Here is a 23,475-nt window from a genome sequence, read left to right on the forward strand (position 1 = left end):
AAAACAATTTCTGGATTGGAAGACGAATCCATCTATATCTCCTGACTCAAAGGAGTTTAGTATTTTTATTACCTCTCAATTCAGCGTCCACGATTCGACTACAGAATTGAATCTTGGACACTGTATCCGTAACATTTAATTAATTGAATTTTTGGGACGGTTAAATCTCTGCTATAAAGAACCTTTCCTATTATTTTAAAGTTAGCTCGTGCACTTCCGGCTTGTAGTCGGAAGTCTTATTTTGGCAGTATAGTCGTTATTTTTTTTTATTAGTGTAGGAACGTTTATTCCTTTATTCTTTCTTTCAGTTTATCATGTTACTCCCACCGAAGCATTTGTTGTAGAATATTAAACAGATTTTAGGGTCTTGATTAATATCTAAGCATCATCTAAATAAGATCAGTACAAGCAAATCGTGCCTTTGTTGTGCCCACATCGGTACGAAAGCCCAATTGCGCGTCACAGTTAATAAGTATTGATACAGTTTGGAGTATATTTTATTGTGAATGATTCGTAAAGGTTTTTAGCAGATCTAACATAAGACTAACTGTTCCGTAGTCTATGTATTCCTTTGTCTTTTTGCTAGGTATATAAATGTCTATTTTAAAATATCTCAGGGAATGATTTATTCTGTCTACATATTATTGAATAATCCTACCACAATATACCGATTCTTGTCGTTGATTAGCTCTAATAACTCGTTTGGGATATGGTCTACACCGGAGGATTTATTGATTTTCATCTATCTTATTGCATGAAGAAAATCTGCTATATAGGAGTCGCTGCTTAGTTACTGCAGTAACGGAACTAGATTATTTGTCCAAACATTGAAAATGTGCATCTTGCTTTTCGTGTCCTGTTTTCCACATTTTAAAGCTTCACTACCTTAATCGCTCACATTCCCGAACTATTGAAACTTTCTAACCCGTTTAACTGATAAGTTATCGAGTGTAGGCTTTCGTTAGCGCTGTGGTCCATTGGAGTGATTGACGGGAACGATACGAGGTCAGGTCTACGTCTTCTCACTGGTTTTTGTTAACAAAATACTATAATCGAGGTAATACTCATTTCTTTGGGTTTTCTGATTGCCCTGTTCTATCTGTTACTGATTACTCTGTTTTCCCAAAAGATGGGAAATCTGTTTTCCCAAAAGAAGGGAAATCTGTTTTCCCATTTTCCATCTGTTGAAATTGAATAGCCATATATATGGCGCAACAGTACAATTCGTCAAACGTTTTGTGTATGAATCGGTATAATTAGAATCTTCTTCTTCTTCCTCTTTATAAGCAATTCTGCTTGTTCATTGGCGGATTAATAACCCTATGGAAGGTGGTCGTCCGATACTTCTTCTGCCGATTGGTGACTTATGTCTTGCTGTTTTGACGACACGGGTCTCCTCCATTCTGCTTATGTGTTTATTTCATTCTTTTTTCTATTTTGTGTCCATTCATTTATACACTGTACGTTACATTTTCTTCTAATGTCTTCACTTCTCTTTCGATGTCTCAGCGTATTTCCGTTACTTCTTCTCAGTACTCTCATCTCTGCAGTTTCCAGTAGCCTTTGCATTGTGGCTGTGTTGGGTCTTGTTTCTGAGGCATATGTCATTATTGGTCTTATACTGGCTTTATAAATTCTTGATTTCATCTTAGTGTTAATGTGTCTGTTTCGTCATATAGTATTATTAAGGCATCCTGCCAGTCTATTTGCTTTTTGTACTTGATCGCTCACTTTTTTGTCCAGGTCTCCATAGCTAGACAGTTTAATTAAATTCTTTTGCTCTTATGTTAAATCTGTGGACCAGTCTTTATAGACTATCTTCATCTTGGGCTATGAATATTGCGTCGTCTGCGTAACAGCATTTTTATCTCTTTGTTTCCCATTCTGTATCCTCTTCCTTTGTTAACGCTTTTGATGATTTCATCCATGATCAAATTGAAGAGCATAGGGCTCAATGAATCCCCTTGTCTTATTCCGCTGCCTATTTCTATAGGTTCTGTAAGTTGACTACCTATTCTGACTAATAATTAGAATCTGATATCGTTTTTTGCATATTTCTGCATAACCCTTGCCTAGACAGAGATCAGAATAAGATACAAACTACACAGAAGGTTGGCGAATGTCACTGCTTGTTTCCCACTTGTAGTGGTAGCTCCAAAAACCAGTGCAGGTTGTAAGATCCTAATGATACCGATTCATACACGCAACCTTTGACGAATTGTACTGTTACGCCATATATATGGCTAGCGATAAAGCGATAGCAAAGTTAGCAAATTGAAGTGCTTTACTTACCTCAAAGTCACACATGCCCTCTCCATAGAAGAAATGGAAAATCCTTATGAGGTCAGAAAACGTCAAAAATTTTTTCAATTTATTATGCAGTTCATCAAACGTTGTGATCTTGAAATATTTAAAAAACTTCTTTTTGTCATATCTTAAATTTGAAAAGATTTTTAAATGCACCTTGGAGTAGTCTTTTTTCACAAATTGGTTGCACTCACATTGTTCTATTTTTCCTTTTTTGTTCTTCGCTCTATTAATCGTTTCATGCAAAAAACGGTGACCACGAGTTGTTCCGCACGCTTTAGTTACATGTTTTTAAAACTGTTTCGTACGTAGCTTGTGAAAGACATCGGTTTTGCGCTGCGTACCATGAGTGCGGATGATCATGACTGACCATTCTTACTATGTGTAACGGCTGTCAGAGAAATATTGAATAATATATCAACAATACATAAAATATAAATAAGCTGCTACTTTCAACGTTTCCAAATATAGTACAGTACGACTTGAGAAGTAGAAGTCGCTTTACTTTATTGCCATATTTCGATTATGTCAGTAAAAAATGAAATTAGTAAATTTTATTAGCACGACCACAGAATAAATAACAATCAGAATGCCCACTCTCAGGTGCCGCCTTTGAAGTTGGTCAGCAAGCGATCGCCATATTTTAAACGGAAACATAGACTCGAATTGAGAACTTTCTGACTAGCTACGACAGTACTGTAATTTAAATTTGGAAGTACATTTGGAATAATTTAATCTATTCTTCAACTAAAAGTACGAATAAAATGGCGCATATTATGTCTATAGTTGCCGTAAATAAATTAAACCGGGTTAATTTTTCTAACACCAGATAAAATGTCACTGAACAGCACTGGTTCCGTTTAAAACATGGCTGATTCTGTCTACGCCATCGAGTTAGAATCTATGGAGAAGCTATGAGCATATTAACGTGTGTATTACAAACGGCGTAGGTAGGCGTGGCTACGATGATACCAATATGGCGGTGGGATCATGACCGCACTCAATAATATTAAAACTACTATAAAAATATGACTAGTTATTCAGAAGATTTAATCACAATCTAAAAAAGTGCAATACATTTTTAATAAACTATGATTTATTTATCCCGCGGTAAACACTAAAAACACGATATATTAATTATACATAAAGATTATGAAAGGTTAAGAAATTAATACAGTCAAATACTATTAATTTATTCTCTGAAGTACGGGCCATTACTTTGTTTACATATTTGTATACTAACCTGTAGAACGTTATTCCTGAAGATTTTTTATTAACATTGCTTCTGCTACTGCAACTATGTTGAGAACAAGAAACCATTATTATGCACTATTACAATATATTATTACAGTTTCTATAAAAGTATTATAAAACTAAAAATATTCGAAAAACAACAAAGTAAACAAACATATACGATCTGTCAAAAGTGTCAAAACAATCTTAACAATATGGCCGAAGTAAGGTCGTTTTTGTCACGTGATGCCCTCTCCATAGATTCTAACTCGATGGCCTGCGCGAACGAAATGCGCGTACTTATTTTTTCAAACAGAGTGTTCATTCTGATTGTTTATTATTCTGTGGCAAGACATTCACATTTATTACAGGGTGGATTTTACTTACGTCAACGTTTCTGTTGGATTTAATAAAATTAAGTTTTAACTGTCATCCGTCATCATTTGTTGTTTAATCGGTCTGGAAGTTTTTGCTTTTGAATTATTTATTTTTCTTTAATTAGAAAATTAGAAATATATAACAAACCTACGTTATTAGATTGATAAATACTTATGGCTACATGTGACGAAATTCCACGGCTACCTTATAATAGAAAAGCAGATGAACAGTAAACAAATTTGAGGTTGTTTATTGGTCGTAATAATACAAACACTACAAAATTTCTATTTTATTTCCAAAACATAATATTAAATAAGTTTCTAAATATGTGTAAATAACAATAAAGTTGTATAATACATATCTAACGATTTGTGCTTGTAATTCTATACTACCATTGTGACGTTTTTCTAAAATGTTCAATTAAATTCGCTATTAATTATTTGCAGCGGCTGTCCACATATTGCGGAATTTTTTGTGCAATGTGCTTAAATCAATCAGCAGATTCGACAATGTGAATGGATACAAATTACAATCAAATAGAGAAACTATATTTTGTTCAGATAAGAACAGATTTCGTACTGCATAAAAACTATATTAAAACAACAATTTTGCAACACCAAATACGTTGTTGTTTACACTTTTAATTATTATTACAAATTTGCTTGTCTCTTTGCTTATATATATATATATATATATATATATATATATATATATATATATATATATATATATATAAAATTAGTTTTTCTTGGGTTTAGGTTCAATACATTATATTACATGTGGAACTAGATTATATATATATATATATATATATATATATATATATATATATATATATATATATATGTATATATATATATATATATATATATATATATATATATATATATATATATATATATATATATATGGCCTAGAAGGACAAATTCGTTAAACTTCCCGTGCTCGAATCGGTATCAATAAAGTGTTATGAATCATTTCGGCCTATCCCAGCCTCATCAGACACTTGGGCTGATTCAAATTCAAACTCGGAAAGTCCAATGAATGTCTCCTAAAACTTGACCACTGCAGTGGTTAGCGTACAGAGGTGCCACCTGCTTTTTAATTTAATTATGTTGGTATTTATAGTTTCAATCTCAAGTTGGTTATATATTCATTTCTTCTAAAGCAACTGCTATTGTAATATATATTATTAATGTACATATTATATATTGTAATATATATACGTATATATATATATATATATATATATATATATATATATATATATATATAAATAAGAAAAAAGAAGTACTTGTGACTCGTTTGGAAAAAATATATAACTGTTTTGGATGGGTTGGAGTCAATAAAAGATATGCTACATAGGATGCTTTTTTCTAATATTGTTAATATAAATAACTTAACACCATTTTTTGCTAAATCTCAAAACATTGTATCTAACAATCAGAACATCTATTATCATTCACTACCTTTTATACCATCATTAACACCTAAATTAATACAAACACTAAAGGTTATTGACAATATAAAAATAGCAACAAAGAACATCAAAACTATTTTATCTTTATATTCCAAAACTAAATATCCTATAGACAAATTTGAAAAAACGAATTTAGTATACAGCATTAGTTGTACTCAGTGTGAGGCTGAATATGTTGGTGAGACCGGAAGAAATCTTTCAAATCGCATTATTTCTCACAAAAGTGATTGCAGAATTAAAAAACCATCTTGTGCTTTGGCAGAGCATGTAATCAATAAAGACCATATTATGGATTTTGATAACATTAAAATTTTATGTAGTAAAAGTAATAAATTCAAAAGGACTTTTTTTGGAAATGGTTTGTATTAGCAAAAGTGATAATAATTTAAACAAAAGATCAGAAATTCAAAATCTAAGCAAAATTTATAATTATATTCTTTATTTATAATTTATGTATAAAACTTGTAAAATGTCACATTTTGATATAATTTTCCATATATCTGTTACCTATTCTCAGACATCTATCAATGGCGAATAAATCTTCTTCTTTTTGGTTACTAAACAAAAAAGAATTTTTAAACAAAATTTTATTTTTGGCAATATAATTGTCAAAAATAAAAATTTTAAGTTGGCATTTATGACATTGAGGCTTATTTGTAATTGGTTGCTATTTTAACTTATTCATGAATTCAATTGTTTTTGTATTAAAAAAATGTTTTCAAAATTATACTAAAAATTTCAGAGAAGCATTTATTAGATTAGGATATTTTTATATTAATTATTTTTAAAATGTATTAGCAGCAATTTTTATTTACTAAACTAATTTTATTTGGTGAGATAACAAAAATTGTTTTTTCTTTCTAGTTCAACTTTGTAAGATATTTTGTCTTTTTTAGCAGCTCTTGATAATAATTGTAAACACAATTGAAAGCTCGAGATAAAAAATAGTTAACCAATAACCCGTTTATTGACTCCAACCCATCATCCAAAACAGTTATATGTATATATATATATATATATATATATATATATATATATATATATATATATATATATATATATATATACATATATACATATATATGAAGCAACTATAATACCTCTTTCATTTATTTTTCAGTTACTATTAAAGTGTTTCCCGGTAGTTGCATTTTTTTTATTTATTTGTAATTAGTCAATACATGTCTGAAATATTGCACATTCTATTGTTAAACAATGATGTTTTTGCAAGTGTCTTCAGACAATATTCTTGCGCCTAACATTTTGTAATTTTTCATTTAAAATGTGTTGGGTGGTTAGACATATTAATTGGGAATTATTTCGAGTGAGACCGACCATGATGACACAGATTAAACGTATAATGCAATTTTTATAGCAGCAAGTGAAGAGAACGTAAAAAATGTGAATTATGCTAGTTCCAAAATATTTTTGATTAATTAATACGTATGGTTTTAGATGAACAAAGAATATATTTAGACCAGGGAAGTCTGAAGTTTATTTCTTTTTAATCGCTTAATCATTAAGACTTAATCGATTAGACAGTAAGTCGACGGCATAGAATTTGGCTTCAGAAGCGGTTTAACGTTGAAATTACAAATTAATGATTTTCTGGAAAATGCAAGCACAAGCTGTCCTCCGGATACATAACACTACCGTTGAACAAGCTGCTTCCTTCAGGTACCTGGGTGCGCTATTGAACAGCATTTGCGATTTGACGACAGAAACTCTGTCAAGAATTAAACATGCTAGAAGACGGTTATTGGCACGAAGAACTTTATCAGACGTGATCTAGATCTAAAACTGAGAACGGTTGCTACGGTTTGCTACGGTATGTTTTTCCAATCCTTCTCTACCACAGCGAGAGCTGGACACTCAGTCCTTCGTTAAAGAAACGTATCTAAATGTACCTTAATAGGAGAATACTACGCAGTTTCTGGACGAAAAGAATAATTTTTTAACAGAATGAAGAATAACAAGGAGCTGATGCCAACAATCAAAGAGCGTAAACTAATGTACATCTAATGCGAGGGATAGATATGATATGATATACGTCGGTTAATCATCGAAGGCAAAATTTAAGGGAAGAGGTCAATAGGAAAAAGAAAGAATTTCTGGCTGAGGGAGCTTCGCTGATGGCTCGGCAAAACATCATTGGATCGCCAACCAATTGTTTGTTTGTTGTATCCATTGTTTATTACAATTAATAAAATTTTAAATCAAAAACTACACAAGAAAGCCCTGAAATTAGTATTTCCACTACCAGAGGAAAAACTCAGTACCTTCTGCTCGATTACATATATAGGCAAAATATCAATAAAAATTGTCAAACACATAAAAAACAAAGGAAAAACACCAGCTTTCAGAACAAAAAACAACTTAGGCAAATATATTAAAAACAACAAGAGCCAAAATAAAAAGCATTTACAAATTGGTATATACAAACTTAAATGTGGCGACTGTCCCAACAACTTACATCGGTCAAACTGGTAGAAATTTTAATAAACAAATAGTAGAACATAAAAGGGCTTTCACTAATATAAAAACAGATTCTACATACGCACTTTACCTTCTTGACCATAATCATTATTTTAATGACGAATTTCAAATCTTCACATTCAAAATAAACGCCTTAAGCTATCTTTGTTAGAATCTATGGTAATTAACAAATTAAAAAACACAAACATAATTCTGAATGACCAACTTGAGACAAACAGTTCTCCCCTCCTCAACCTATTTCGTTAAAGACTATAAAGTGTAAACGCATACCAAAAATAGATTACTTGAAAAAGGCACTCTGTTGAAACAGCTGTAGTGATAAGATTTTATAATAAATTTTTTGGAAGTTTTGAAAACAAAGTTTTCAGTATTTTATTGTTACATAAAATGAAGTTCCATCAAGTAACGGTCGAATCCATCAACGATTTCTATGATAAAATTTTGAAATATTTATTAACATGTGTCAGAGAATAGATATTTTGAAAAGTGGTCCAAATTAGGAAACCTTACCACAATAACTCTCAAAATATGATACAAAATGAATAACAGCCACCGGATGGTAGGACACACGGACTGTTAGGTTGTTGTCATTGAGAAACCAACAGTTTGGTTTATCCTTGGAAAAAATTTGAATTGAAATCACACTAGACACAAATACTTGGTAACAGTAGGAGGAAGGTTATATGGAGGAGTGAAAACTGAGAAGAAAAAATCAAGTTATACTTAATACCAATTTTAATAAAACTGTTCTGGCATATTATAGCATACACTACTTTTTGTGACATTTTGTATCACAAAAAATAATCCATTATTAGTCTATGGCAAAACTTTCATTAAAATGATTTGATAATGTACAGTCTAATGTACCATCTAATAAATATTATTGTTTTAGGCACAAGCTCTACAAAATGCGGTTGCTGCCGCAGCAGCGTCTCAGACGTACATAACGCAAGGGTGTTGCCATCCTTGCATAAGGCCCGAAATACCTGGTACAGCACGTACTTTCGCCACGATGCGAACGCAGCAACCAGGATCCCTTCCCGAGTATCAAATCGATCCGTACGCCTTGCTTGAAGACGACCTCAAAGATGTATATGTGTATATAAGAAATGTAAGTACTATACCTACTTTCATTAAGCGATGCAGGGTGTATAAACAAAGATAAATTTAACAGATGGTTGTTAAAGATGTTCCAAATGAGTCTACTCGTTCCGATAAGTAACATTATAATTATGACACTTTATTAATTTTTTTATTTTCTCAACTATTAGTGTTTATTGCATAGTATATAAATTATTTTTATCGCTGAATACATAGTAAGTAAAAAAATAATCTGATTTATAAAATTAATGAATATTTTATGCATACATGCAAGTAACAGTTCTTCAAGAATATTTAAAAACTAACCGAAATGTCCATCTTTATTTCGTTACTGCCGACGTCGTCGGAACTCATACAGGTTCGGACACGATTTAATTTCGGTATTGAAATTTTGTAATTTGAATCGATTTGTGAGTATATTGTTAGTCATCTTGATGGTTAAAGGACAATAAATTATATTTATGCTGTTAATGTCGAATTAGCAGTTATTTGTTGTGCTATTTAAAACTATTTAAGTATATATTTTTATTTGTATAACGACCCTATCTATACGCGATTGTGATTACTGTAACAATAACCACGGATTTCAATAACTGATATTAAAAGCAAAAATGTCCTCCACTGATTCTGCTGATGAATTGGTTGAAAATACATGGAGTCCTCCTCGAAAACGAAGTAAAAGAAGCCCTCTTAGCGTTGAAGTTAAAGAAATCATTTTAAATGTTTTTACATGTGAAAGAAAATCTCGGGTTAGTGGTTGAAGATATTGTGAAAAAAGTGGCTAATAAAGTTGGAGTTTGTGATAGAAGTGTGTTTCGGTGATAAAGGAATACAAAACGAATTATCAACTCGCTGGACCAAAAGTATTTCTGCCCCTGAAAAAGAAGTTTGACAAAATTGATAATTTTGACAAAAGTGCCATTAGAAGACTGTTTCATAATTTTTTTATGAGCAACGAAATACCCACCGTTGATAAGGTTTTAAAGAAGGTGAACGATGACCCTAATTTGCCAAATTTTTCGAAAACCACATTTTACCGAATATTGAAAAAACTTAATTTTCAATATAAACGTAGGGGAAGAAACGCTCTTTTACTAGATAGAGACGACATTGTGATGTGGCGAAGAGAATATCTTCAAAAGATAAGAGCTTATAGAGAGTAGAAGCGGAAAATATATTATCTGGATGAGAAATGGTTGAACGCTGGCCATACAAAGTCTAAAATATGGGTAGACACTACAGTAAAAACATCAAGACAAGCTTTTTTGGATGGATTAACAACGGTATTAAAAAATCCTTCAGGTAATTTATTACATTATTCAGTGCTCATAAAGTTTACCATACATTTTTGCTTATAATTTTTTTTATAAATTTATATAATTATATATCGATTATATATATATATATATATATATATATATATATATATATATATATATATATATATATATATATTATTTCAACATTATTGAGTAATGAGTATTTTTTTGTTATTACTATTATGAAACTTTTTAGAATTGTACAACTAAGTATAGTAAAAATTAAAAATAAAACTTATATTTTTTGCAGGCACTGTACATAAAATTGTTGGCAAAAAAATAAATTCCTGGGTTTTTCGCCCAGTATAAATGGTTCCTATTATCGGATATCAACTAAAACAATCAGGTTCTATGTCGAGCACTTTTGCAAAATTAAAATATAAATTTCGTATTTTATAAGATAATATATATTCTGACTAAACAAACAGATAATCCCAATGCGGCCGTGTTGCAGGCGTACACGTGATAATGTTTACATCTCCCTGCATCGGCTAATGAATTTTACTATAATATTTTTCATTAACTTCAAAGAACGACTTGATGCAAATGCATACATTCTGTCAATTTTAAAACTTACAATGGGCTATACCTCACGAACAAAAGCTGATATCGAAAAATGCTTGAAACCGTTTCTAGGATAGTAAGGGGGAACTAAAATGACATGAAAGAGAACTCACCTCATCAAATCCCTAGGCCCCACCCACCACAACCAAAAAAGTTTAAATTGCAAACCCCTACTTGTGGTACATCATTGAAAAGACTATAAAAAAATGCTATGCAATGGTTTAAATAATAATTATACAGGGTGAAGCAATAATTGTGAAAAAAAGGGGGGTTTAATCTTTGTATGTAGGTATATTTAAAAACCCTTAAAAGGGCTACATCAAAAAACACAAACGTTTTCGGAATAATAATTCCATCATCAGGTTAAAAAGCCTAAAATGAGTATAAACCATTTAATTAAAACAAACGTGATTGAAATGTTGACTAAGGTTAAAAAGCAAAATGGTTATACTTACAGGTTAACATGCCTGAGCCACCAAAATATTAGGGTACAACCCTTTACAAAAAATAAAGTTTGCAAAAAATGTACATGTTGTTGTTTAAAAGTGAGTGATGTTTAATACTTTATTAGATTTAACTTCAGGCAACACATAACCATGTCTCACGTGAGTTCCAGAGTCCGGAGAGTAAACCTCTTCAAACGGACATCAGCTGGTAACTGATTGAAAAAGTACCTATGAACGGTGTCGAAAACAGAATGTCAATGCACCATGGAACAGCGTTGGTTATACATAATATTTCTGCAGCCAAACTATTCAAAAGCTTTAGTGATGTTAAAATGATAACAGCAATCCAGATGTTGGGATTTAAAAATGTTGATTTTCGAATTTTGGGTATAAAGGACGTAAAATTACCGATGGAGGTAAAGGTCATGTTTAAGAGGATGACGTAGGTATTAGGCAGCCCAAATAAATCTTTGTCGTATGGAGTGTGGTCTAAAAGGTGTATTTATGATTGATTAGCTTAGCTATATGATATTGCCTTTTTATGTTGATCACATCTAGGACAAGGTAAATAGAATTGAATAAAATTGTAGCTAATATAAGACTGCTCGTAGGGTAAAAGGTTTATATAAGGTGGTCCAATAAATTGACTGAAGATTAAAAATCTTCCGGCTGAAGAAATTAAAATAATAACCTGTGGGATTAAATGTAGCTTAAGAAGGCTGAGCTCCTCAGAGACTTAAAAAGAGTAAAGGTACGGGACATGAATAAAGAGGGGAGATGGATTTAAGGAAAAATAAATGAATTAATCAACAAATTAGAAATAATAGAGGTCCTTCATGCTAAAAAGCATCTAGCACCCTAAGAAAAAAATCTATTTTGGAGATGTAAATTCGGTACAATGTGATTCGGTTTATATAAAACGTGAACTTGATGGATGAGTGTGCTGTACTAAGTTGTTGATTAAGAAGGGGGAGCGGTGGTTGAGTAAGGATTTTTTAATAATTAATAATTGGGAAGGTGAGACCAGATGGACCTGTGTCTAAGAAAGGAATTAGTGAATTTTGATAAATTGTAGGACTGTGAATTTTGTTTGAGTGATTACTGAGTTTAAAACAAATGAGTAGGTGGTTGATATATAAAATGACTGAAAATAATAAAAGAAAGTAAGATGGACAGGAATATGATGTAGACATGAATATTAGATAATAATGAAGTAGTGAAGTATAATGGACATGGTTAATTGTGAATCTTTGGCTTAAATGGAAAATTTAATGAGGTTTTTGTTGATTCTGTTGATGATCCTGCTTAATTATTGTTTAATAATTATACAGGGTGTTAATATCAGCCGGCTTACTATGACTTTTGCTTTTGTAATGCTATCTCCCGGGCTATTTTTTGTGCCCGTCGGAATATTTTTTTGTTAAATAAAAACTGAATTTGCCGTTTTTGCAAAACAAGTTGAAAACATCCGTTTTTGCGTTTTGTCAGATTCAATAATTTTTGGTTTATTTGAGAATTTTAAATGTCATTAGTTTTTATCATTTGTACGATCGGTACTGTCATTCAGCTGTAGTTGTCACGATGGTTTACAGTATACCTGAGCGTGTGGAGATATTTTCATATATGCCTCCCAGAACCAGTGTTATTTACGAACAGCTCAAATATTTCATGACAGACATCCGGACAAATATGTAAGTGACTTGTACGTCCGCGATTTAGTTGAAAAGTTTAGAGAAACGGGATCAGTGCAAAATAAAAAAAAAGGGATGCCCCAAGATTACTGAATGAAGCATCCCAAGCCGTCCTTGGAAATTTTGCAATAGAGGATTTGGAATGACAGGACTTTCACATGAGTCGGTTAGAAAGGTGTTGACATTACATGAGTTTCACACATACAAAACACAAATTCTTCAAGAACTAAGCGATAATGATCCAGAGCGACGAATTGAGTTTTGTGAACTCATGACTGAAAGAATTCGCGTTGAACCGAGAATGTTAAAAAATATTTGTTTCACTGATGAATGTACCTTTATGCTGAATGGTGATGTAAATAAATAAAACTGTCGGTACTGGAGTGATGCGAACCCGCATCAATTCAGAGAAGGTAACACTCAATATTGTTCTGAAGCTATTTTCTTGTGGCATTTAAAAGTAATTACTATTTAAATGGGAATAAGCCACAATTAAAGGTTAAAGTACGTTTATTGACCTTTCAATTTCCACTTCGGAAATCGTTCTCAAAATACAAACATTAGTAAACTCAATTTACTAATGTTTGTATTTTGAGAACGATTTCCGAAGTGGAAATTGAAACGTCAATAAACGTACTTTAACCTTTAATTGTGGCTTATTTCCATTTAAATAGAAACACTCAATATCCTGAAAAACTGAATGTTTGGGCAGGAGTATTAGGCGATGCTATAATTGGCCCCTTGTTCATACCAGGCAATTTAAGTGGCGACATTTATCTCGATATGCTTAAAACACCATGGAACCTTTAATTGTGCATGAATTAGAGAACCAAAGGGACGATCAAGGCAACCTAGCTCTAGACGAAGATTTGCTGCACTTCCAACAATATGGAGCACCTCCTCACTATGCAGCTCCAATTAGGCACTGGTTGAATACTAAATATCCGAACAAATGGATTGGAAGGAGAGGTCCTATTGAGTGGTCACCGAGGTCACCAGACTTACTACCACCTGACTTTTTTCTATGGGGTTACCTCAAGTCAGTTGTTTATAAAACTCAACCTGCGTCACTTGGAGAATTGCGAGAAAAAATTACGCAAGTATGTCGCGCTTTGCCAAAGTTCGTGCAGAATTTGAAAATAGGCTGTATTATTGTTTACAAAACAACAGAACCCACTTTGAACATTTACTTAATTGGCATTTTTAACAAATTTGTTGTTCAACCAAAACCTCATTAAATTTCCCATTTAAGCCAAAGTTTGACAATTATTGCTTCACCCTGTATAACTATTATTTATACCGTTGGATAGCATTTTTATAGTCATTTCAATGATGTATCACAAGTAGAGGTTTGCAATTTAAATTTTTTGGTTGTAGAAGGTTGGTCCTAGGGGTTGATGGGGGTGAGTTCTCTTTCATGTCATTTTAGTTCCCCCCTACTGTCCTAGAAACAGTTTTAAGCATTTTTCGATATCAGCTTTTGTTCGTGAGAACCCATTGTAAGTTTTAAAATTGACACACTGTATATTCCAGAAATTATATTGTGCATATACTAGTAAAAGAATATACATTATTTTGAAATAATACTCCTAATAACAGCCAATTTTCGAATTTAATAGGCAAACGTGAAATTAAAAAAAATTAGCAGATGCACTGGAATAATTTGTAAAAACCTAATAATCATTACACATTTGTAGATCCAATGCGCAATGTTGCCAAACAGAATTTTAAGTATAAAGTTAGATCATATAATAATTTTTTATCCGTTTAAAACTGAATCATGGAAAATTTCCAGCTCATATCTTAACGATAGAAATCTTAAATACACACCTTTGTTTATGTGGCACTGAATCAACTACAGATTTAAATCATATATTTTAGTCCAGTCATCAGCGTTTAAATACAGAATTACTGTGAAATTTTGATACCCCGGGGTAGTGTTAGGCCGGGTTTTTTTATAAAAATTTGGGTTTAATTTGTATTTCCCCCTACTTCAAAATCTACAAAATGCCGGGGTGCGCTTTTCATTTTTTACGGGTGAGAAGTACCCGTTAATTCAAACTACCGGAATTAAAAGATTCAACTCCTGAGAAACCTTCCCTGACTGCAGTAAATTTACAATATTTTTAAAGATATTTATTATAACTTCAAAAAAAAGTGTGTCATATTAAATTTAAATTATTGTACTTTAGTTATATAAAATTTGTTATTTGTTGAAGTGTTTTAACCCCTATAAACTACCCCTTGGAGGTGGTAAATATTAAAACATATAATAATTTCAAATCATTTCTAGTAGTTAAAAAATCGATTCAATTTTTTTTTAATTAATATTTTTAGATTTTCTAAAAATATTAATTAAAAAAAAATTGAATCGATTTTTTTACTACTAGAAATGATTTGAAATTATTGAATTAGATATCATTTGTGAAATAAAATGTAATATTTTTTTTACACTTCAACCCTTAACAAGCTACTTACGATAAGAAATATAAAAAAATCGATTAAAATTTTTGTTAATTTAAATTTGTTCGAATATTTATAATAAATATATTTATTTATTTCAAATAAATTTTTTTTATTTGAAATAAACGATTTTTTTATTTGAGAACGATTTCCGAAGTGGATATTGAAACGTCAATAAACGTACTTTAACCTTTAATTGTGGCTTATTCCCATTTAAATAGTAATTACTTAAACATGCCACAAAAAATAGCTTCAGAACAATATTAAAAAATATATTTATAATAGAAAGATACTTTTTTGAATAGAGATATGCTTGATCTTCATTCTTGTGGTATTCTATTTTGTAGTATCATTTTTTGGATTAGTTTTAATAGTTGTTTGGTTAGATCTGGTCCTCCGTACTTTAGGAGTTCGTTCTGTATTCTGTCCTCTCCTGGTGATTTTCTATTTTTTAATTTTCCTTAATGCGTCCTTTTCCTTCCCTTAGCTTCACTTATTCTATAAACCATGCAGTTTTCTTTTTTAGTATGTTAGTGTTTCATACTTTCCTTTATTCAAGTGCTTCTGTTTGGGATTTGGTCTTTCAGAGAGACATCTGGCGTTCCATAGCCCTCTTCTTCTTCTTATGGTGCCTATCCGTTACGGATGTTGGACACTAACATGGCTATTCTGACTTTGTTGTCTGCTGCCCTGAAAAGTCCGGTAGTGGTTAAGTTAAACCATTTTCGCAGGTTTTGCGGCCAGGATATTCTTCTTCGTCCTGGACCTCTTTTCCTATGCACTTTACCTTGAAGTATGGTCCGAAGTAGGTCTGAGTCACGCAAATCTTATTCACTACCGTTTTTGTGAGTGTTAATGTATCCGCTCCATAAGTGAGTACAGGTAACACACAGTGGTCAAACATTTTCCTTTCGTGGCATATGGGTAGGTCCGATTTAAATTAATAGTTTAATTTACCAAACGCTACCCAGGCTAATCCTATGCGACGTGCTAGCTCACATGTCTGGTCATCTTTGCACAACCGAATTTCATGTCCTAAGTACTTATACGATACAGTCTGCACAATATCCCTTTCATCCACAGAAATATTTCGATTTAGCACCAGATTAGTCATTATTTGCCTCTTGGTCATATTAATCTTTAGTCCGCGCTCCAAGGAAGCGTGATTTTTCAAACGTGAAGCGTGATTATTATTGCATCGTCCATACGATCGGCTGCAAATCTCAAATTACTGAGCTTCTCTCCATTTATGTTGATACCATGCTCGTTCAGATGTGCCTTCTTACAAGTATGCTCTAAAAGCATCGTGAATAGCTTTGGAGAGACGGTGTCTCCTTTCCGTACTCCCCGCTCTATAAATAATTTATTTGTTTCTTGTTCAGATAGTATTACGCTAGCTGTGGCATTTTGGTAGATATATTTGATTATTTTAGTGTATCGATGGTCTATTCGACATTCTGTTAATGCTTTTAACATTTTCTGATGGCTAAGGGTATCGAATGCTCGTAGTCCAAGAATATTAGTGCCAATGGTTTTCTGTATTCTGCAGACTTTTCTATGTTGTCGGGATATAAGGTTAGAACTACGCCTGAGAATGCTTCGATGTTACGTGTTCTCTACTCTTCTTTATGGCTTGGAAGTGTGGACACTAAAACAAGTCCATCTGAATAAGTTGGCCGCCTTTGAATTTTGGTGTTACAGAAGAATCCTACAAATATCATGGATTCAAATAATGTCAAACGTGGAAGTAACTAGAAGGATAGGAAATGAGGCGGAAATAATATTAACTATCAAAAGACGAAAACTTGAGTACTTAGGACATGTGATGAGAGGGCAAAAATACGCAATATTACAACTTATTATGCAAGTCAAAATCCGAGGAAAGCGAAATGTGGGAAGACGAAGAATATCCTGGCTTAAGAACTTAAGGGAATGGTTTGAATGCAGTAGTGCAGAACATTTTAGAGCGGCAGACAACAGAGTCCGCATAGCCATGATGATTTCCAACCTTCGATAGAAGATGGAACTTACATAAGAAAAAGACTTTTCTATCAGGTTCTTTATCACCAGTAAGTGGTCGTTAGAAGTTTAACTTAGCGTCCAGTCGTTTTTTGATAATTTTTGTGAAAATTTATATTTGTGTTAAAGCAAACTGATAGGATGGTAGTTTTTTAGATCTGTTATGTCTCCTTGCTGGTGTAATAAGATAATGACTGCATTGTTCCATTGAGAAGGAATTTTTCTTTGGTAGATGCATTCGGTGAAAAGCTTTGCCAAAGCCTGGATAATTTTAATTACACCTAGTTTGATCGCCTCGATTCACTACTCCGTCATCGCCAAAGGATTTGTTAATTTTCATTTCTAAAAGTGCCATTTTGATTTCGTATGGAGTTATTTCTGTCATTAATTCTGATCCCTGGTTTGTGATTTTGGGTAGGGACTGATCTTGCCTTTCGTCGGTGCTCTCATAAATTTCGCGACAAAAGGATTCGACAACCTCAAGGATTTTGGTTCTATACATAGTAATGTTTCCACCCTTGTTTTTTATTTTGTACAATTTTTGTTGCCTATGTTGTTCGTATTTTGTTCCAAAACTTTTAAACTTTTGTTTTCTTGAATTACTTAAGTTATTTTTCTTGTATTGTTTTCTCTTTCGTCTTTTCGGATTGACCGGTGGATATATTTATTTAATTTCTTCATTGTTGTGTAGTTGGAGCTGTATTTTTCTGTCAGATGTCTTCTTTTAGCTATTACCTCTTTGGCATTTTTTGTATTGAAGATGGACTATGTTCTTTTAAATAAATATACCTTTTATAAATGATTTTTTAATAAAAACATTTTTCTGTTATACAGTGTGTCCGTAAAGTATGGAATAAATTCGATATTTCCTAAATGAAAAGCCTTTTTAAAAAAATATAAAACACGTCGAGTTTTAAATTTAATGTTCTACATTTTACAATAAGATACAAGTCATTATACAAGGTGATACACATTACAGTTATGACGTCATCGGCTCTTTTGTAAATGTAACACCCTGTGTTTTAGGACATTTTAGATCGATAAAAATGAACTGATTTCAAAAAAGTATAATACTCGGGTCTAATGGATATAATTTGCAAGATATGCGCTTAGAAAATAAATTATTTATTATCAATTGCAAAAAAGTAGCCTACTTCTAGTTTTTGGTAAACTGTAATTATTTTTAGTAACGTTCAATAACAATTAAGTAGTACAATAATTGTATTAATTCGTGAATGTTCTGTATTATTGCTTAGCATTAATTTTAAGTAGAAATGAATTTGAGTGTAAAGCAAAAAATTGAAATACTCATGATGATTGGGTATGGAGACAAATCGCGAACTCAGATGGAAGTGTGTAATTTATTTAATGATAAATATTCGGAAATACCCATCACGCAGTCAACAGGAAGTAAGATTGAAAAGAAATTTGGAGAAACTGGTACGGTTGAAAATGCACGGAAATCAGGTCGTCCCTCTGTAAATTATGTTACAACATTAGATGTTCTACTTGCTTTTGAAGAAGATGCGCACACTTCTGTTCGTAAGGTTAGTGGTGATCTCGATGTTTGCAAACAACGGTACACAAAGTACGTAAAAGTAAGTAAAGTAAGTAAAATGCATAGTTGTACAGGAATTAAACGAGGATGATCCAGATAAAAGAATACAATTTTGCGAAATAATGATGGAAAACAGCCACCAAAACCCTCTCTTGGTTCAAATTATTATTTTTTCTGATGAGGATGCTACATTCAAATTAAATGGCGATGTCAACCGTCAGAATTGTAGATACGGGGCAAAAGAAAACTCCAAGTGAATGCGGGAACATCATACACAATACCCGCAAAAGGTAAACGTATGGGCTGGCATTGTAAGAAATAAAATCATTGGACCCTACTATTTAGAAGGTAATTTAAACAGGCCTGCATGCTTTCAGTTTTTAAGTGGGTATCTCGTACTTACTTTAGTTAATTTATTTCACAGTACAATTAATCTTAGAGGTTTTATGCTTTAGATGTTCGAAGGTGCCTAAACGAAATTTTTCCGAACAGGTGGATTGAAAGACGTAGACATATTGAATGGACAGCGAGGTCGCCAGACCTCAATCCTTTGGATTATTTTATGTGGGGTCATTTAAAGAATGTTGTTTATAAAACGAAACCTGCAAATATTGGAGACTTAAAAACAAGAATTCGTAAAGAAATAAACAATATATCTCAATAAAGCATAAACAAGGTTCTACAAGAATTTGTACAACGTTTGGGTTACTGTCAAATACAACAAGGGCTACAATTCGAACATTTAAAATTAAGTCATGTATTAATTACTGGATTACTTTCAAGTTATTTATTATAATTTATATATAATTTATTAATATTATAAATCAATAAAAATGAATTTTCTAAGCGCATATCTTTCAAATTATATCCGTTAGACCCCCATTATTATACTTTTTTGGAATCAGCTCATTTTTATCGATCTAAAAATGTTCTAAAATACAGGGTGTTGCATTTAAAAAAAGAGACGATGACGTCATCACTGTAATGTGTATCACCTTGTATAATGAAATTTTATTGTAAAATGTAGAACATTAAATTTAAAAATCGACGTGTTTTAGATTTTTTTAAAAAGGCTTTTCATTTAGGAAATATCGAATTTATTACATACTTTACGGACACACTGTATGGTATACAGCTGACTAAAGAAAATGAACATTTTCCCTGTGGATTCTAAACATATAAATTTTTCTGCATTTTCAGTATAACAAACTATTTGCTATCTATTAAAACAAAGTCTTTACGTTCACTACTCTGATTGCTACTGTTTACTTTATACCATTAAATTATATTAAAGACTGTGTATGTAATCGTATTGCGTATTATAAGTTGAGAAACTAGTTATTTACTGACAGTTACGTGTTTCATTAGCCGTACCAATACATAATAATTATAAGTAAGAGCATCTTTTCTACGTTCTATAAAACTTGCGTGGACACTTTTTGTGTCATTGTCATCTATGGTTTAAACAAGAAGGTAATAAAAGAAAATTGTGTTTATAAGAAAATTGCCTTAAGTTACGACAAACATCGATGATGTGCTTGATTATTGTTTATGGACGGTGTAGGTGTTAATTTTTTTCTTGCTAGCGACATGTGAGACGATAAAATTTAAGCCTAATCACGTAATTGACGGATACAAATATTGTATCACGGGAAAAAATTATCGATAAAAGGTAATTGTAGAAGACACAAATCAATCAGTTCTTGCAGTGCTTTTTCTACGGCAATCAAAACGCTATTAATGTTTTTCATGTAGCAAAAGTTTTTATTTTACTTCAAGTTGTGACTAATTTTCTTGAAAACATTAATATTCAACACTTCTACGTTGTGATTTTCGAATCATACAAATTGAAAGTATATATAAATCAGCTCAACAGGTCTTAGATTCCCAAGGATTTTACGTCAGTTACTTAGGACACAATGTGGGAAGAATAGAAGGCTTAGAAAAAGTAAACAACCACGAGAACGCTTTTCCACACTCTGGATGGATCAAGTCAGCGGTAATATTGGCCATGGTCTATACGAAGTTTCCCTCGCAACTTAATACAGAGAAGAATGGAGAAACACGATCTGTATAATCGATATATGATGTTACTATACGCTTGCGAGAGTCAACAGTCAAACAAAGAAGATCATCTTACAATTACTTCAATCTTACAAGTAGACTACGTACTGTTTTTCACAAATTTGTTTTCACTTTTACATTTTCCGTGTCTTTATGAGACTGTGTAAGGCTCTGAACTGGGTCGACAGCGCAGGACAGACTGGAGAAGTTCTAATTTGATATAAAAAGCATCCCAAAGAAAATAGGTAACTTCTTTTGGATATATAGGACAACAGGAAAGGTGCGAATAAGGTATGACCAAATAAACACCCGAGGATCTATTAAAAACATGTCAATGGAAGTACAAGTGTAGATTTATACAACTGTAAATTCATATTTTAATTATTATATTTAGATATATAGGATGAGGCCACAATTATTGGTTGTAATGAAAATCGCATTTATAACTAATTAACAGAACGCAGTTTAGTCAAGAGCAGTTTGGGTTCCGGAGATGCCTTGGATTTAGAGAAGCACTATTTTCTATGCAAACACTCCTTCAACGATGTTGGGAGGTAAAAAAACCCGTATATATGTGCTTCATTGATTTTGAAAAGGCATTTGATCGCGTTCAGCATACCAGACTAATTACCGCCTTGCAGAGCATCCAACTAGATGAGAAAGACATCAAACTTATTGCCAAACTTTACTGAAACCAAACAGCCATTATTAATACCAACAACAGAGAATCAAAGCCAATCAGTATTGAACGAGGCGTAAGACAAGGCTGTATACTATCTCCCACCCTCTTTAACGTGTATTCTGAGAATCTATTTAGGGAAGCTTTAAAAGATCAAAAAGGAATTATCATAGGAGGAGAAATAATTAACAATATACTGTACGCCGACGATACTGTGATTCTAGCTGAAAACATCGACGATCTGCAGGAGCTAATCAATAGAGTTGACATGGAATGCACAAATTGGGGACTGTCGATAAAGATTGATAAAACTAAATACATGGTGACCAGTAAAGTGGATATCGGCGCAACCCAACTGATATTAAACCAACAACCGCTGCAGAGAGTTCAGAGATTCAAATACCTTGGATGTTGGATTACCCAAAATCTAGATCCATCCTTCGAAATTCGATGTAGAATTAAACAGGCAAGAAACTCATTTCAAAAATTCAAGCCTCTATTATCCAATAACTCATTAAATTTGGAAATCCGTGAAAAGTTTACAAGATGTTACGTGTGGTCTGTACTTTTGTATGGATGTGAAACTTGAACTTTAAACGCCGATATCATGAATAAAATTGAGGCGTTTGAGATGTGGTTGTATCGAAGGATACTTAAAATTCCATGGACTAGCAGAACCAGAAACGAAGAAGTTCTTCGAAGAATGGGACATCAACGAACTCTATTAAATATTATTAAGAGGCGTAAACTAGAATATCTTGGACATATAATCAGAGGACCAAGATATGAGTTCCTTCGGTTAATTCTCAACGGTAAAATCGAAGGAAAGAAATGGATAGGACGGAAGAAACTCTCTTGGATGAGTGGCAGTGGACAGGTTTGACAGCGGACCAATTGCTACACGTAGCGCAAGACCGAGATCAATATAAAAATATTATAAGCATGGTAGTCGCCGACGTTCCGTAGGGATATGGCACTCTAAGAAGAAGAACAGAACGCACTTATAATTAACCAGAAAGCAAATCGCAGCAAAATTTCAGAAAAAGAGTAAGAAGTCTTGAGAATAAAAGGCAGATGGCCAGGGAAAAAGTAGAAGAATATGTCACGGAAGAAGGACAACATAAAAATGCTAAAGAACTCGTAGTTGGACCTTTTTCGTGTAAAATTAAGTGTTATATGAAAATTTATAATGAACGAAAGCATCTTTAAAAATTACTATTCGCTTTACTGGTCAATGAACAATGCTTTTACCCAACGGCAAATAAGAGTAGAAGACAAAAAGAGAACGTATAATAAAAATCAAAATTCACTCAGGTCAGAGAATGACTCTCTCCTGTTGCCGACCAGAATGTAGCTTCGACTATTTTTCAAATGATTTTAAACTGTTTGTCCTTGTTTAGTGTAGTGTTATGTACAATTTTATGTTTAACTTTATGTTTATGACATTCTGCGATTGTTGGATAGCCCAAACTTGAGGAAATGCCCCTGAAGATGCTCTAGGAAGCGAAAGTACTTGGGCAAGATTTAATTAATAAAACTGTGCTCGATATCTGCCTTTCATTTTATCAAAGTTCATTTATTCGAGCATTCAACCTTATATCAACTTATAGTAAGTGTTCAAAATGTGCTTCATCTACTTCCTGACAGTAATGCATCGTATTTCTAAACTCTTGCCGT

The 23,475-nt window shown here is 32.4% G+C and overlaps 1 protein-coding gene across 2 annotated transcripts in view; it reads left to right on the forward strand.

Moving 5' to 3' along the window:
* qless (decaprenyl diphosphate synthase subunit 1 qless) overlaps positions 1-23,475 on the forward strand; it is a 266,443-nt gene that overhangs the window by 143,507 nt on the left and 99,461 nt on the right. For both annotated transcript variants that reach the window (XM_072537990.1, XM_072537991.1), the window contains one exon: positions 8,787-9,005. In XM_072537990.1, the coding sequence (XP_072394091.1) occupies positions 8,787-9,005 (219 nt within the window). The remainder of the gene's footprint in view (positions 1-8,786; positions 9,006-23,475) is intronic.

This window comes from Diabrotica undecimpunctata, chromosome 7 (assembly GCF_040954645.1).
Source record: "Diabrotica undecimpunctata isolate CICGRU chromosome 7, icDiaUnde3, whole genome shotgun sequence".
In the NCBI taxonomy this organism is placed as follows: Eukaryota; Metazoa; Arthropoda; class Insecta; order Coleoptera; family Chrysomelidae; genus Diabrotica; species Diabrotica undecimpunctata.